The following is an 18,203-nucleotide window of genomic DNA, read 5'->3' on the forward strand; positions in this document are numbered from 1 at the left end:
TGGCTTAGAAGGATGAGAAGGGGTCTGATTGAGACGTATAAGATTATGAAAGGATTAGACACTCTGGAGGCAGGAACCATGTTTCTGCTGATGATTGAGTCCAGAACCAGAGGACACAGTATAAAAATAAGGGATAGGGCATTTAGAACAGAGTTGAGGAAAAACTTCTTCACCCAGAGAGTGGTGGATATATGGAATGCTCTGCCCCAGAAGGCAGTGGAGGGCAAGTCTCTGGACACTTTCAAGAAGAGATAGATACAGCTTTTAAAGATAGTGGAATCAAGTATTATGGAGATAAGGCAGGGACAGGATACTGATTGTGGATGATCAGCCATGATTATAATGAATGGTGGTGCTGGCTCGAAGGGCCGAATGGCCTTATCCTGCCCCTGTTGTCTATTGTAAAAGTTAATTGTATAAGAATGATTAAGACGGTCCCTTTATGTATGGTGTTGGCAGCTTGTTCAGATAGGGAAAACAACATGGCTGATCTTGATTCCGCTCCTATTTGTTACACAGAAGCCTCTTCGAGCAATAATTCTTGAATGTTGATGGGACGTTGAAACACAGGTAGATTATCGTGATCACTTGTTGAAAATGGATAGCAGCTAGTAGTTCTCTTTCCACTCAACTAGTGACCAGTCGGCAATGGTCAAACAGTGCATAACCCAGAGATCACAAGCTCCCCTGAGACATGATGTCAGTTGAGTCTCATGAATAACTACCTGCAGATGAGTTATCTGTAGATAAAGCATGGTATTAAATCTCACATATACTGCTCTCAACCATTTTAATCAAAGTGTTTATCACTCGTTGCATCGAAACAGATCACACAAACTGAAATGGCATATGCACAAATACCAACATACAAGTTCTATATAGTGGCATTTTGTTTAAAGTTGTATTTATTAAATGAAAGGGTGGAGTATAATCTTCACAAATCATATTAAGATGCTGTAGAAATCTATGGAAGTGAGAAATTTGTTTTTTGATTCAATACATGTCTGACAAATGACAATTCAAAGAGATCTTTGTTTCAGCTCGAGTGGGTCGCGGAGTCGTCCTCATTAGGGGCATTTAAGTGACTATTAGACAGGCATATGGATGGTAGTTTAAGATAGGGGTGGAGGTTAGATAGACCTGAGGTTTAGGGTAAAAGTTCGGCCGAACATTGTGGGCTGAAGGGCCTGTACTGTTCGATGTTCTATCTATGTTATGCTGTATTCAAATAAGTAAAGTCAGTCATGACATTCTGCAACTTCCTTTTCCAGGGGTATGAGTGGAAGAATCAGAGTGCTTTCTTTGAAAATTGGCTTGACGTGACTCTTCAAGGATCATCTAGAGGAAAAATACAAGTGTCAGTACTAAATCTATCATTGCTGATACACATGTAAACTGTAGATTTAACTGTATGTAAACTTTGTTTAACAAACTAGCACACTCAATAAACTGACAAAAATTATACACCAGATGTTTACTGTATTCTCATAATCTCTGTGATGTCTGGTGAGGGTGCAAGTGAGAAGGCTCCCTGCCAGTAAGTTTTAGTTAAGGCAAAGTTGCTTCATTACTGAAGTTATTTATACTGTAAATGAAGGAGAACAGTGATGCATATATCCTGTGCATTATGTTCCGATTATTGAGTGTGTGTTTTTTTGTGCGTGTGCACCTATTGATCAACTGGAATTTTTGATTACTCAGCACATTCCTGGTACCACGGGTGCTGTTTAACAAAAGGTTTGCTGTATTAGTATATTTCTGTAATTAGTCATTACCACTACGAATGTTAAGTCATAACTTGGTCTGTGCAGAATCTGCACAGTGCATTCCTGCAAGATAAATGATGCGCTACATATGTATGATGCTATTGTTTCTCAAAGACACTAACCTTAGCAGCTGTTTTTGTTCCCAATCATGTTTTCATCATTAGAATACTGGGAAAAATATTCAGAAGTGTGGTATGACTCAAGTGCTCAGTTGCAGCAGTGGTAACACTTAGTGTGAGGTTATGTTTTTGCCCATTTGTTGTGCTGTTTGTCAACAATGTATCTCACAAACTAATGGGCATATTTCATTGAAAGCTGGTACGTATGGGTATGGTCAAAGGAAGAACTGATTAGTTTTTGACAGATCCAGATTTATTTCTCTATTTTTTTAAAGCATCAGTTAAAATCGGTCGGATAGGCAAATGATCATCTTTCTGGAATATTGTTGATTGATTTAGAATGTTGTGGATTGTGTCAGCCCTGACAGTAGAATTTGTCCCAACTATCAAAATATGAGCAGATCTTTGAGAGCAGATTATCAAATTGGCCTGAAGCTTTCTCAGTGAGATGGAAGCTTTTAATAAAAAGGATTTATTTTGTTAGCCTTGCTTTTACAAAGAATCAGTCAAGTGAAGAAATGCCTCCAAGAAAAGCTGTGTAATTATAGACTCATGGATGTTTGTTGCACAGGAGGAGGCCGTGTGGTCTGTAGTTCCTGCACTACTCAACAAAGATCTGTCTACATTGAACTCACATGGCATTGATTTCCTTTTTGACTGTTTGGCCCATAGCCTTGGAGCCTACGGCAACACAAGTGAACATCTAAATACTGCTTAAATATTCAGACACTTTCTGAATCAGTCACACTTTCAGTCAGTGAGCTCAGGACTCCCACCACACTGGGGTAAATAGGTTCTCCTCAACTCCCCTCCCCTGTCTACGAATGGAAAAAGCAACTTCCAGTTATCCTTTCTATGCCCTTCAAAATCTTAAACACCTTTACCAGGTCCCCTTGTCTGCTCCACTCTTGGCATCGGTCAGTTGGGCAGGTCAGTGGCAAATTGATATAGCCTGAAGAAGGAATAAGATAAGAGAGTACTTCATGTGGCAAAGCCTGTCATGCCCGATGGAGGACAGCAACGGCCGTCAGCAGTGAAGTCCACTGGCAAGGATGGGCGGGCCTGAGCCCAGCACAGGGGAATACGAGCCGTCACTGTGGAGCCCTCGTTCAGTGTGTCTGCAAACTCGTGGCTTCAGAAAGGACTGTAATGTTTGACTTTTTAAACTTTTGTTTTTATTTTTCTACTGTTATATTAAGAAGACTGTCGTGCTGAACTTGTTAACTTATTCATTTATTTTTCTAACATAGAACATGGAACGGTACAGCACAGTACAGGCCCTTCGGCCCACGATGTTGTACCGAACTTTTACCGTCATCCTAAGGTCTATCTAACCTCCACTCCTACCTTATACTGTCATTCATGTGCTTGACTAATAGCCGATTAAATGCCCCTAATGAGGCTGACTCCACTACCCTCTCCAACATTGCATTCCACTCCCCTACGACTCTGAGTAAAGAAGGATGGATAAATTTTCTACATCTGCATCTAAAATTTCGTACCGAGGTACTTTGTACCTGAGATGGCACCGTCTGAGGTGACATTGTACTCTTGTACCCTGTATTGAATACATGTGATAATAAAACCTAAATCTAAATCTAATGCATAGCAGGACACTGGGAAGCTTAGAGGAGAAAAGGGATCCTGGGGTACTTGTTCATAAATTCCTGAAGGGGTCAGGTCAGGCTAGTAAGGGTTGTTACAAAGACATATAGGACATCTCCCTTTATCAGTCGTGGCATAGATTGTAAGAGTGGGGAGGTCACTTTGGAGCTGTTTAAAAGTTTGGTTAGGCCACAGCTGGAGTCACGTGTGGAGTTTTGGTCACCACCCATTAGGAAGGATGTGATTGTACTGGAGGGAATGAAAAGGATGTTGCATGTGTTGGAGCATTTTAGCTGTGAAGAAAGGCTGGAAAAATTCAGATTATTTTCTGTGAAGCAGAGAACGTTTGGCGGGGTGAGTGGAGGTCCTGATAGAGGCATAGAAGATTATGAGAGGTATAGATAGGTTGCGTAGAAAGCATTGTTCCCCTTAGTTAAAGCATCAATAACAACAGGGCACAATTTTAAAGAGAAAGACGGGAAATTTAGAGGAGCTTTGCGGAAAATCATTTTCATCCAGAGTGTGGTAAAGGTCTGGAATGCATTGCCTGGGAGGGAAGTTGAAACAGGAAACCGTACAACCTTTGAAAAGTACTTGGATGAGCACTTGTAATGTCATAATATTTTTGAGAATGGTCTAGTGTGTAAAAATGGGACTAGTATATGTCGCAGTGTATTTTTAGAGGTACAGCCTTAGTGGGCTGTAGGACCTCTTCTGTACTCTATGATTCCATGAGAACCCCCAGCCCAGGCAGCATCTTGGTTTTTTCAGTAATCTCCAGGATCACACCCTTCATAGTGTGATCCCTTGCCTTGTTAGCCCTCCCGAGTTCGTTAGTTCACACTTTTCCTGGTTGAGTTCCAATTGCTGTGTCCCGCTGACCAGTCTGTTGATCTCCTCCTGAAGTTTATTCTTCCTGTCTGTCAACCAATTTGCCAATTTGCCTTTGATCCCATGGCTGTTATTTACATGACCATTCCACCGATATCCTCCTCACTGAATTAGTGATTTGCTAGTGACACGGTCATACAAATTGTGTTTCAGCCCAAATGAAGAATATACATGACAAACTTCAAGGGTCCTTGTGGCAAGCCCTGCACAACCCCACTGAAAGCAAACATCCTGTCAAATAGACATCCCTCTACCATCAATCACCCTGTGCTCTCTGCCTCAGCCAGTTTTGGCTCCAGTGTGCCTCTTTGCCTTTGATCCCGTTGACTGTTGCTTTCTTGATCAGTCTGCCAAGGGGGACTTTACTAAGTCAACATCAAATGCAGAAGTTCATCAATCTTCCAACATCTCCTCAAATTTGGATCAAATTTCTGAAATGTGACCTCATCTTAACAAATCCATACTGACTATCCCTGATTAATTCATGCAAGTACATTCTACCCCTAAGAATGCCTCTTTGTAGCTTCTCCAGTGCTGAGATTATTCTGACTGGTCTTTAATTTCCTGGTCTGTTTCTTTGTCCGTTTGATAATAGTGGGACAATGTTAATAGTCCTTCATGACTTCACGTGTGATTGACAAGGGTTTGAAAATTGCTGCCAGGGGCCCAGATGTCTCCTCCCTCACTTCCCTCGCTAACTGGTATACGTTTCAGTTCGGCCTGCAGATGTATCCACTTTTAAAGTTGCTAAACCAGCTGCATCTCCCTATGTCTTAACCTCTGATGTTCCGAGGTCCTCTGCCCTGATATCTATACTTGCAGTGTCCTTCTCCGTTGTAAAGATTGACGCAAAATATTCATTGAGGACAGTGCCCATGTTTTCCAGGTCCACACAAAGATTACCTCTGTGAAATGAATGAGGAGATATCAGAGAGTTTTGAGATTTACAATCAAGAAAGAAATTGACAAAATGACTTCCTTGGAGAATCATACAACATACATTGTCCATTGTTGTAAACAAACAGAAGTTTTTGTTTCCACAGTTGTTTGCAAATAGCCAATCAAGATCATAAAATAATCTTTTAACATAATTTACAAAACAAGGCAATTGAGGAAGATGTATTGGATGTATTGAACTCTCAACTACCTCCCTTAAGTTGAGGAATATCAATATTTTTCTTCTGGATAACTTTGGCAGATCTCTTCAAACAAGTCGCTGAACCCACAGATTTATGTGACCAACGAAGCCTGAGTCTTTTGCTTTACGATGCAGTCCAGATCCCTTGGCAGCTGGGTGAGGTAGCTTCATTTGGAGGCTGCAACATTGAACCAAGTATCCGCAGTTGCTTCCAACATGTAAGTGTGCTCTGCACCAATTCATAAGGTCAAGCGGGTCCACTTGCCAGTATGATTTTTGTGCTCATTTTTGGTTTGAATTGGTTCCAGAGGCCAACATGTACCACCACTAATCCAAGGCTATCATGTTGATAAGTAGTCAATGTTTTTATTAGATTAATGACAAAAAACAATGTCAGAAACCCCAGTGATAGTGTATGAGATACCATATCACTGAGGATAGCGGACGTAAGCTTGACATAATTAATCATGCAGCTGATCTTTTATTTCCCTCCAGGGCCAGAACAAACCAGAGATTGATGTTGAACGCTTTGTCGAGTGGATGAGATTGGAGCCTCAGTCCATGGTGTGGCTGCCTGTTCGACACCGTGTGGCAGCTGCTGAAACTGCAAAACATCAGGCTAAGTGTAACATCTGCAAAGAGTACCCAATCGTAGGTTTCAGGTGAGATGTGCAAACCAGCAGAAAGTTAGTGGGAATTAGTTTTTAAAGAAAGCTTTAACTTTAGATGTTCTATTGGAAACTCTGTCAGTAAATGATAACTGAAATCGTCAAAAATCCCAACAAATTTATGGACCAGAGAAGTAATTAGGATAAATTAAGTATCAACTTCTTTACCTTAATTTTTGTGAGAGGTGAATGCTGCATGTTTATGGTATTTTGTTCACAGTTGCATTGATCACAGACACTGTGGCTCAGAATGGATTGTAACTCGACTTGCGGTTGCTTCTGTAATTTGCAATTATTGGGAATTTACAGAAAGGCCTTTTTATTAGTCCTGTAATCAGTGTGTGTGCATCCTATGAAAGTGATTGCTGTGGTGTTGCTAAATGATCGATAAAACTTCTTGTCCATAATTAGTAAATTAAAATGCATATTTGGACAGGATTTCTAAGGGGTAATTGAACCTTTTTGGTTAACTATTCTCCTACATTTCTACGATTGACCATCTTGGAAAAGGTGCATGTTACTGCCATTGATCTGACCAAACAACTCCCTGTCTAAGAAGTGAGACCCCAACTGTGGATGAAACTATGACTGCCATAACTAAGTAAAGAGCAACAGCGACCCGGAGTCAATTGAATTCCATCTGAAGCTTGAGGAATGGTGGCCTAACTCTGAAGGCCAAGATCTGTTAGCTTTTCATGGACTATGAGGAACAGGGCAGGATTTCACAGAATCTTTAAGATGCCATATCTTGTACAAAACTGAAGGAGAAATGTCAGATTGCTCAAAGAACCATGGGATCACCAGCCTTTCCATTGCTGGGAAGATTCTGGCAAGGTTACTTCTGAATAGGTTTATGCCACCATGGCAGATGAAAACCTTCCATGTGAAGGGAACTTTGTGAAAATGTTGGAGACAGAGCAGGACCAAATTACAGGAATGATTCCAGGGATGAGATATTTCATTATGAAAATTGACTGGGTGAGTTGGGACAGTTTTCCCCGACTTTCCTAGCATTTGTTTCTCCCCAAACAATTTACCGTTTCTTCAAAATAAAAAGAAATATGTAATTTAACTACTTAACTTGCATTCCTTCAAAGGTTGAAAATATCTAAACAAAAATGAACATTTCTCTTACTTCTTGTCCTTTCTTTATAGGTACCGCAGTCTCAAGCACTTCAATTCTGACATCTGCCAAAGCTGTTTCTTTTCGGGGCGCACATCAAAGGGACACAAGTTACATTGCCCCATGGTGGAGTACTGCACTCCGGTGAGTAATATATTATTACACTTGATAGAATTGTTCCAATCAGTGGAAACTTAGGGATTTAACCATTTAAATACAATCTTCCCTCAAAGTTGAAGTAGTTTGCTAAAATGATAAAAGGCCAACAGCTTAAATCAGGCTTCAATACCAGAAATGCAATATTGTGCAGAAGCTCTTTGAGGTCAAGTTGAGGCTCAAGGAAGAATGTGTCATCACGCCCACCCTTTTCTCCAGCTTTGTCACCGCCATTCTTAATCTCATGAAGAACAAGCTTCCCAGTGGCCTGGACAGGATTGATGGAAAACCTTTTAACCTCAACCAGTTGAAATCGAAGAAGAAAATGACACTGACCTCGCATATGGAACTTCAGTATGTGGTTCACAATGTCATTTCCGCTCTCAGAAGTCTTCAAATCTCCCTTAAGGCCTTTGCAGAAGTATACTGAAGAATTAGCCTCAACCTTAAATTTGCCACCCAGGTTGATCGGGTTGTTAAGAAGGCATACGGTGTGTTAGCTTTTATTCGTAGAGGGATTGAGTTTCAGAGCCATGAGGGCATGTTGCAGCTGTACAAAACTCTGGTGCAGCTGCACTTGGAGTATTACCTACAGTTCTGGTCACCGCATCACAGGAAGGATGTGGAAGCATTGGAAAAGGTGCAGAGGAGATTTATCATGATGTTGCCTGGTATGGAGGGAAGGCGTTTTGAGGAAAGGCTGAGGGACTTGAGGCTGTTTTCGTTGGAGAGAAGAAAATTAAGAGGCGACTTAATGGAACCGTACAAGATGATCAGAGCATTAGATAGGGTGGACAGTGAGAATCTTTTGGCTCGGATGGCCATGTTTGACACGGGCTGGACATAGCTTCAAATTGAGGGGTGATAGATATAGGACAGAGGTCAGAGGTAGGTTCTTTACTCAGAGAGTAGTAAGGGCGTGGAATGCCCTGCCTGCAACAGTAGTAGACTTGCCAACTTTTAGGGCATTTAAATGGTTGTTGGATAAACATATTGATGATAATGGAATAGTGTAGGTTTGTTGGGCTTCAGGTTGGTTTCACAACATCAAGGCCGAAAGGGCCTGTACTGCGCTGTTATGTTCTGTGTTCGAACCTCAAGATGACTCAAATCCTTTACCAATCTGTCATGTTGTGGTCCATCTTTTCATCAAAATTAATAGAGAAATCCTCCCAAATGTAGAACATTTCCCTTAGATGGCACGCTCTCTCTCTTTTAAGGCTGACATCGGTACAGAGATTCTAACATTACGTCCAATCTGCGAGTGGCACCTTTGGACTCCTAAGGATGAGAATGCTCAATTGTGACATCTGTGCTGATCACAAGATCCTTGAGTTCAAGGCATGCATCGTTCAGCCTCTTCTATATGACTGTGAAACCTGGATAACATAGAGCTGCCACTTCAAGACCCGTTCAGCACAGTTTTATCATGGATTCTCCACATCAGCGAGGAGGAAAAACCTCCCAGCATCAGCATTGACGCCATGATGATTTGAAACAAACCTCATTGGGATTACCATGTACTTGGGATGCCTAAGTTATGACTACCAAAGTAAATTTTTGCCAACTCAAGGAAGGCATCTGAACAAGAAGAAGTCAAAGGAAGCATTTAAAAGACCTTGAAATGTTCCTTCAAGAAGTAGTACTTGGAGGTCTAAGTATGGATATCCCCATTCAGAAGAAACCAACTTGGGGGAATCTCCTGTATGAAGGCACATAATTCTTCATGAACACCAGACAAGAAGTTGAAGTGTGGGAAAGGAACTGGAGAAAGGAATGCCAATGTTCTCAAGGCCGAGACCACTTCCACCACTCCGAAAGACCTCCTAAACGTGTGGTCAGATATGTGGCTCCAGTTCAGGCTAATCAACCCGCACAGAGCTCAGGACCTGTGATATGGAATTTCCTAGCTGGGCAATCATACTTATCAGCCAGTGATGGTTCTTAATATTGTGCAGACTATGATTTGATCACAACTGAGTACTGTGTGTAGCTTTGAGCATTGCTATAGAAAGACCAGGTTTTATAGATTAATCAGAATGGTGCTGCATGAGAAACTGGAATTAAGAAGAGATAGGTGATACTTAATTGTTATTTGTTTCTGGGCCACTGGCATCACTAACTGGGCCAGCATTTACTTCCCATCCTTAGTTACCCTTGTCATTGTTGAATCATTGTAGTCCATGTGCTGTAGGTAGACTCAGTCAGTCAGGGGCGAATTTCCAGGACTTTGACCCAGTGATAGTGAAAGAACAGCAATATATTTCCAAGTTGAGATGGTGAGTGGCTTAGACAGGGTGTTGTAGGTGGTGCTGTTCTCATATATCTGTTACCCTTGCCCTTGTAGCTGAAATTTGTCATAGGTTTGGAAAGTCCTATCTCAGGATCTTTTGCAGATTTCTCAGTGCATCTCATAGATGGTACACACTGCTGCTTTTGAGCACTGGAGGGAGTAGGTTGCTTTTTCCTGGATGGTGTTGAACTTGTTGAGTGCTTTTGCATCTGCACCCATCTAGGCAAGTGGGGAGTATTCCACCATTCTTCTGACTTGTTCCTGTAGCTGGTAGACAGGCCTGGGGAATCAGGAGGTGAGTTACTTGATGCAGTAATCCGAACTTTGGGCCTGCTCTTGTAGCCACTGCATTTAAATAGGAAGTCCAGTTGAATTTCTGTTCACTGGTAAAACCTGGGATTTTGATAGCGGACAATTCAGTGATGGTTACACCATTGAATGTCGAGGGACAATTTATGGATTTTCTCTTACTGGAGATGGTCATTACCTAGTATTTGTAAAGTATAAATGCGACTTGCCACTTAGCAGCCCAAGCCTAGACATCGTTCTGGCCTTGTTGCATTTGGACATGGACAGGTTCACTATCTGAGGAGTGGTGAATGATGCTGAATATTCTGCTATCTCTGGTGAACATCCCCACTTCTGAGCTTATGATGGAGAGAAGGTCATTGATAAGGCAGCTGAAGATGGTTAGGCTTAGGACTGTACTCTCAGGACCTCCTGCAGGTGACCTCCAACAACCAAAATGCCTCCCTTTAGGAGAGGCGATGACCTAATGGTATTATGACTGGACTATTAATCCAAACACTCAGGTAATGTGCTGAGGACTTGGTTCAAATTCCACGATGGCACATCATGGAATTTGAATTCAATGAAAATCTGGAATTAAGAGTCTAATGATGACCGTAAATCCATTGTCAATTGTTGGAAAAACCCATCTGATTCACTGATGTTCTTTAGGGAAGGAAACTGCGTCGCCTGGTGTGGCCTACATGGAACTCCAGATATCAGTTATGCAATTTGAGATGGGCAATAAAAGCTGGTCTAACCCGCAATGCCCTCTTTCCCATGAAAGAATGGAAAAAATATCGTCCTCTGTGCAGATATTATTCGAACCAGTGGTGAGTTTCTGCTGGATTCCCATCAGCTCCAGTTTTGGTAGCGCTCCTTGGCGCCACACTCGGTCAAATGTAGCCATCCTTAGCTCACCTCCGGAATTCAACTCTTTCGACCATGTTTGAACAAAAGCTGTAATGAAGTCAGGAACTGATGAGGTGGCAGAATTGAGGATCTTGTACAGGGATCCGAGGGATGTGGCATATTGAGATTTCCAGAAAGAATTTGACCAGTTGCTGCATAAAAATGTGAACCAGAACGTTAGATCCAAGGGGATGAAGGGTAGAATATTGGTTTGAATAAAGGCCTGGCTAACTGACAGAAAGCTGAGTGTCAGGATAAATGAGTCTTTGCCTGGATGGTGAATTGTCACTAGTGGGGTGCTGCGGGTTCAGTTCTCTGACCTCAACGATTTGTAACCTATACAAATGATATGTAAGCAGAGACAAAATGTAACATAACAGAATGCATGGATGATTCTGAAATAGGTGGGACAACAGCCTGTGATGTGAAATAGAACATACAGAGCGGAACATTGACAGGCGAGGAGAATGGACCAGAATCTGGCAGGTGGTTTATGTGGATAAGCACAAGGCTTGCCTGTTTTGCCCAGGGGAAAAAAGGGCGAATTATTATTTAAATGGAAGGAAGATTCAAAGTCTGTTATCTGGCTGCCTTTGTGCATGAATAGCCGAAAGTGGGTATGCAGGTATAGCATAGCATAAGAAAGGCAGATGGAACTCTGGCATTTGTCACAAAAGGACTGGATCATTAAAGTAACAAAGTGTTTTTCCTCATACATTGGGTGTTGGTGAGACCAGAGTGTTGTGTCCAGTTTAGATCCCCTCACTGAGGATGGATACGTTTGTACTGGAGGCAGTTCGGAGGAGGTTTAACTGATTGATTCCAGGGATGAAAGGGCTGTCATATGAGAAGTGGCTGAGTAGCTTGCGCTTGTACTTGCTGGCGTTCGAAAGAGTGAGGGGGTGGTTCTGATTGAGGTATATAAAATAGTAAAGGGGATTGAAAAGATGGGCATTGAGCACATGTTCTGCATTGTGGAACAGTCTCAAACAAGAAGCTGTGGCTGTTGAGTGAGAGATGGAATGTTCAAAATGGAGATGAGGAGAGGGTTGTGAATCTGTGGAATTCATTGCCTCTGAATGCAATGGAGGCAGCACCAATCGACCGATCCAGGAAAGAAATAAATATGTTTCTGATGAAAAATAGGGATCAAGGGCCATGGGGAGCTGGCAGGAGAGTGGAGTTGAGATCAGGAAAAGATCAGCAACCACGACTAACAAGATTAGTCAGGGACAGGATGAAAGCAAAAGAAAAAGGATAAAATGTGGTGTAGGTGAGTGGGAAGCCAGAGGATTGGGAAGCCTTTCGAAAACTAGCAGAGGACAACTAAAAAGGCAATAAGGGGGAAGATGATGAAATATGAGGGCAATATTAATGAGGGTAATATTAAAAAAAAATTGCAGGAGTTTTTTTTCAGCTATAAAGGTAAGAGAGAGGCAAGAGTACAAATAAAGAGAAGAAAGAAAATTACAGCACAGGAACAGGCCCTTCGGCCCTCCAAGCCTGCGCCGATCGAGATCCTCTGTCTAACCTGTCACCTATTTTCTAAGGGTCTGTGTCCATTTGCTCCCTGCCCATCCATGTACCTGTCCATAAGACCTTAAGACAGAGGAGTGGAAGTAAGGCCATTCGGCCCATCCGGTCCACTCCACCATTTAAATCATGCCTGATGGGCATTTCAACACCACTTCGCTGCACTCTCCCTATAGCCCTTGATTCCTTTTGAGATCAAGAATTTGTTGATCTCTGCCTTGAAGGCATCTCACGTCCCGGCCTCCACTGCACTCTGCGGCAATGAATTCCACAAGCCCACCACTCTCTGGCTGAAGAAATGTCGTCTCATTTCAGTTTTAAATTTACCCCCTCTAATTTTAAGGCTGTGCCCACGTGTCCTAGTCTCCCCGCCTAACGGAAACAACTTCCGAGCGTCCACCCCTTCTAAACCATACATTATCTTGTAAGTTTCTATTAGATCGCCCCTCAACCTTCTGAACTCTAATGAGGACAATCCCAGGATCCTTAGCCGTTCATCATACATTAGAACATAGAACATAGAACAGCACAGAACAGGCCCTTCAGCCCACAATGTTGTGCCGACCATTGATCCTCATGTATGCACCCTCAAATTTCTGTGACCATATACATGTCCAGCAGTCTCTTAAATGACCCCAATGACCTTGCTTCCACAACTGCTGCTGGCAACGCATTCCATGCTCCCACAACTCTCTGCGTAAAGAACCTGCCTCTGACATCCCCTCTATACTTTCCTCCAAGCAGCTTAAAACTATGACCCCTCGTGCTAGCCATTTCTGCCCTGGGAAATAGTCTCTGGCTATCAACTCTATCTATGCCTCTCATTATCTTGTATACCTCAATTAGGTCCCCTCTCCTCCCCCTTTTCTCCAATGAAAAGAGACCGAGCTCAGTCAACCTCTCTTCATAAGATAAGCCCTCCAGTCCAGGCAGCATCCTGGTAAACCTCCTCTGAACCCTCTCCAAAGCATCCACATCTTTCCTATAATAGGGCGCCCAGAACTGGACGCAGTATTCCAAGTGCGGTCTAACCAAAGTTTTATAGAGCTGCAACAAGATCTCACGACTCTTAAACTCAATCCCCCTGTTAATGAAAGCCAAAACACCATATGCTTTCTTAACAACCCTGTCCACTTGGGTGGCCATTTTAAGGGATCTATGTATCTGCACACCAAGATCCCTCTGTTCCTCCACGCTGCCAAGAATCCTATCCTTAATCCTGTACTCAGCTTTCAAATTCGACCTTCCAAAATGCATCACCTCGCATTTATCCAGGTTGAACTCCATCTGCCACCTCTCAGCCCATCTCTGCATCCTGTCAATGTCCCGCTGCAGCCTACAACAGCCCTCTACACTGTCAACGACACCTCCGACCTTTGTGTCGTCTGCAAACTTGCTGACCCATCCTTCAATCCCCTCGTCCAAGTCATTAATAAAAATTACAAACAGTAGAGGCCCAAGGACAGAGCCCTGTGGAACTCCACTCACCACTGACTTCCAGGCAGAATATTTTCCTTCTACTACCACTCGCTGTCTTCTGTTGGCCAGCCAATTCTGTATCCAAGCAGCTAAGTTCCCCTGTATCCCATTCCTCCTGACCTTCTGAATGAGCCTACCATGGGGAACCTTGTCAAATGCCTTACTGAAGTCCATATACACCACATCCACAGCTCGACCCTCATCAACTTTTCTAGTCACATCCTCAAAAAACTCAATAAGGTTTGTAAGGCATGACCTACCCCTCACAAAGCCGTGTTGACTGTATTTGATCAAGCCATGCTCTTCCAGATGGTCATAAATCTTATCCCTCAGAATCCTTTCTAACACCTTGCAGACGACAGACGTGAGACTTTACCGGTCTATAATTGCCGGGGATTTCCCTATTTCCTTTCTTGAAGAGAGGAATTACATTTGCCTCTCTCCAGTCCTCAGGTACGACTCCAGTGGAGAGCGAGGATGCAAAGATCTTGGCAAGTGGCGAAGCAATTGCATTTCTCGCTTCCCAAAGCAGCCGAGGACAAATCTGATCCGGGCCTGGCGACTTGTCAATCTTAATGTTTGACAAAATTTTCAGCACATCAGCTTCGTCTATCTCTATCCATTCCAGCATGCACACCTGCTCTTCAAAGGTTTCATTCACTACAAAGTTTGTTTCTTTCGTAAAGACAGAAGCAAAAAACTCATTTAGGGCTTCCCCTACCTCCTCAGGCTCCACACACAAGTTCCCTATGCTATCCCTGATCGGCCCTACTCTTTCTTTGACCATTCTCTTATTCCTCACGTAAGTGTAAAATGCCTTTGTGTTTTCCCGGATTCCTTCTGCCAAGCCTTTCTCGTGCCCCCTCCTGGCTCTCCTCAGACCATTTTTGAGCTCCTTCCTTGCCTGCATGTAATCCTCTCTAGCTGAACTTGACCCTAGCTTCCTCCACCTTATGTAAGCTACCTTCTTCCTTTTCACTAGAAGCTCCACCGCTCTCGTCATCCAAGGTTCCCTAATCTTACCCCTTCTTGCCTGTCTCAGAGGGACATATTTACTCATCACTCCCAACAACTGTTCCTTAAACCGTCTCCACATGTCGATAGTTCCCTTACCATGGAACAACTGCTCCCAGTCCATGCTTCCTAACTCATGTCTAATCGCATCATAGTTTCCTCTTCCCCAATTAAATATCCTCCCATTCTGCCTAATCCTCTCCTTCTCCATAGCGATGTAGAATGTGAGGCAGTTATGGTCACTATCACCAAAATGCTCTCCCACCACAAGATCTGATACCTGCCCCGGCTCGTTTCCGAGCACCAAGTCTAGAATGGCCTCTCCCCTCGTCGGCCTGTCAACGTACTGCGTTAGGAAACCCTCCTGAACACACCTTACAAAAACAGCTCCATTCAAATCTTCTGCTCGAAGGAGGTTCCAATCAATATTAGGAAAGTTAAAGTCACCCATTACAACAACCCTACTGCGTGCACACTTTTCCAAAATCTGTCGACCTATGCTTTCTTCAATCTCCCTGCTGCTATTGGGGGGCCTGTAGTAAACCCCTAACGAGGTGACTACTCCCTTGCTGTTCCTAATTTCCATTAAACCTAGCATTCCAGGGATCATCCGTGTGAACCTCCGCTGGACACGCTCCAGGGCTAGTATGTCCTTCCTGAGGTGTTGGGCTCAAAATTGGACACAGTTTTCTAAATGGGGCCTAACTAGAGCCTTATAAAGCCTCAGAAGCACATGGCTGCTTTTATATTCCAACTCTCTTGAGATAAACGCCAACATTACATTCGCTTTCTTAATTACGGACTCGACCTTCAAGTTAACTTGTAGAGAATCCTGGACCAACACTCCCAGATCCCTTTGCACTTCTGATTTGCAAATTTTCTCACCATTTAGAAAATAGTCCATGCCTGTATTCTTTTTACCAAAGTGCAAAACCTCACATTTACTCACATTGAATTTCATCAGCCATTTCGTGGACCACTCTCCTAAACTGTGGACATCTTTCTGCAGCTTCCCCACCTCCTCAGTAGGACCTGTTTGTCCACCTATCTTCGTATCTTCGGCAAACTTCGCCAGAATGCCCCCAGTCCCTTCGTCCAGATCAGTAACATATAAGTCGAACAGCTGTGGCCCCAAAACTGAACCCTGCGGGACAGCACTCGTCACCGGTTGCCATTCCGAAAAAGAGCCTTTTATCCCAACTCTCTGCCTTCTGTCAGACAGCCAATCCTCAATCCAACCCAGTATCTCACCTCGAACACCATGGGCCCTCACCTTGCTCAGCAGCCTCCCGTGAGGCACTGTATCAAAGGCCTTTTGGAAGTCTAGATGGACAACATTTACTGAGTTTCCCTGGTCTAACATACTTGTCACCTCTTCAAAGAATTCAAATAGGCACGACCTCCCCTGACTAAATCCATGCTGACTTGTTTTAATCTGACCCTGCACTTCCAGGAATTTAGAAATCTCATCCTTGACAATGGATTCTAGAATTTTACCAACAACCGAGATTAGGCTAATCGGCCTGTAATTTTCCATCTTTTGCCTTGATCCTTTCTTAAACAAGGGAGTTACAACAGAAATTTTCCAATCATCTGGGACTTTCCCTGACTCCAGTGACTTTTGAAAGATCACGACCAAAGCCTCTGCGATTTCCTCAGCCACCTCCCACCGAACTCTAGGATGTAGCCCATCGGGGCCAGGAGATTTATCAGTTTTTAGACCCTTGAGCTCTTCTAGCACTTGCTCTTTTGTAATGCCTACTGTACTCAACTCTGCCCCCGGCTCTCCCTAATTGTTGGCATACTACTCATGTCTTCCATTGTGAAGACTGACGCAAAGTACTTATTAAGGTCTTCAGCTATTTCCTTTTCTCCCATCAATAGCCTTCCAGAATCAATCTGGAGCAGCCCAATATCATCTTTTGCCTCTCGTTTGCTTCTTACGTATTGAAAAAAGCTTTGACTGTCATTTCTAATATTACTAGCTTGCCTACCTTCATATATGATCTTCTGCTTCCTGATTGCTCTCTTTGTGATCCTCTGTCTGTTTTTGTGGCCTTCCCAATCTTCTGATTTCCCAGTGCTCTTGGCCATTTTATAGGCTGTCTCTTTTTCTTTGATATGTTTCCTGACTTCCTTTGTCAGATGTCCAATAGCAGGGTGAAGAAGCTGCTGTTGGGGAAATAGAGGCATTGGTGTGCTGTTTTCACTCATTGCAACGATCTGGGTGGACCAGGAGAGATCGTTGGTGATCGTCACTCTCAACTATCTCCACCTCAGCAACATCTCTCACACTGTCTGATGCAGGCACTCACACGCTCACATTCTGTCGCCCATTCTGTCTGTCTGACTGTCTCTCTCTCTCCCTCATCGCCCATCTCTCTCTCTGTCCCTGTCTCCCTCCACCCCCCCCCCCCCCCGACCAACCTCTCTGTCTTTGTCTCTCTCTCTCTCTCTCTCTCTCTCTCTCTCTCTCTCTCTCACACCAACTCATTGCTCAGTATTCCATGGTATCTCAATTGTTGGAAGAATTAACTTGCACTGAGCATGGATTTTCTCCCAATATAGTTATGACAAAGCAGAACCAATTCTGCCTTGAAGAAGAAAGGCAGGAGCCATAATAACTTGTGATTGTTTAGCTGAAGGAACCGTGCTGTGATATGCATCCAGATAGGATGCTTTCTGTGGTACATCAGTGAAAGTTGTCCTTGTGGACGCACAGAATTACCTTAGCCTCCTGGGAAGTAGAGACAATGGTGTGCTTTTTTGCCCATTGCAACGATCTGGGCGGACCGGTGAACTAATCTAAGCCCATCCCCCTACATGATCCCATTATCATCCATATCCAAGGACTGTTTAAATGCCCCTAATGTGGCTGAGCTAACTACATTGGCAGGCAGGGGGTTCCACGTCCTTACCACTCTGAGTAAAGAACCTCCCTCTGACATCTATCTCAAATCTATCACCCCTCAATGTTTAGCTGTGCCCCCTCATACAAGCTGACATCATCGTCCTCGGATAAAGACCCTCACTGTCCACCCTATCTAATCCACTGATCATCTTGTATGTCTCTATTCAATCCCCTCTGAACCATCTTCTCTCCAACGAGAACAGACCCAAGTCCCTCAGCCTTTCTTCAGAAGTCCTTCACTCCAGACCAGGCAACATCCTGGTAAATCTCCTCTGCACCTTTCCAATGTTTCCACATCCTTCCTGGA

The 18,203-nt window shown here is 43.4% G+C and overlaps 1 protein-coding gene across 1 annotated transcript in view; it reads left to right on the top strand.

Annotated features, from left to right (window-relative positions):
• The first annotated feature begins 1,271 nt into the window (after window positions 1-1,271).
• The window catches only part of LOC132207719 (utrophin-like), a 77,078-nt gene continuing 60,146 nt past the window's right edge, over window positions 1,272-18,203 (top strand). Inside the window, exons 1-4 of the mRNA XM_059643614.1 lie at window positions 1,272-1,357; window positions 5,580-5,737; window positions 6,015-6,181; window positions 7,343-7,454. Of these exons, the coding sequence (XP_059499597.1) occupies window positions 6,060-6,181; window positions 7,343-7,454 (234 nt within the window). The 5' untranslated portion in view covers window positions 1,272-1,357; window positions 5,580-5,737; window positions 6,015-6,059. The remainder of the gene's footprint in view (window positions 1,358-5,579; window positions 5,738-6,014; window positions 6,182-7,342; window positions 7,455-18,203) is intronic.

The sequence above is a fragment of the Stegostoma tigrinum genome, unplaced genomic scaffold, assembly GCF_030684315.1.
Source record: "Stegostoma tigrinum isolate sSteTig4 unplaced genomic scaffold, sSteTig4.hap1 scaffold_133, whole genome shotgun sequence".
NCBI lineage: Eukaryota > Metazoa > Chordata > Chondrichthyes > Orectolobiformes > Stegostomatidae > Stegostoma > Stegostoma tigrinum.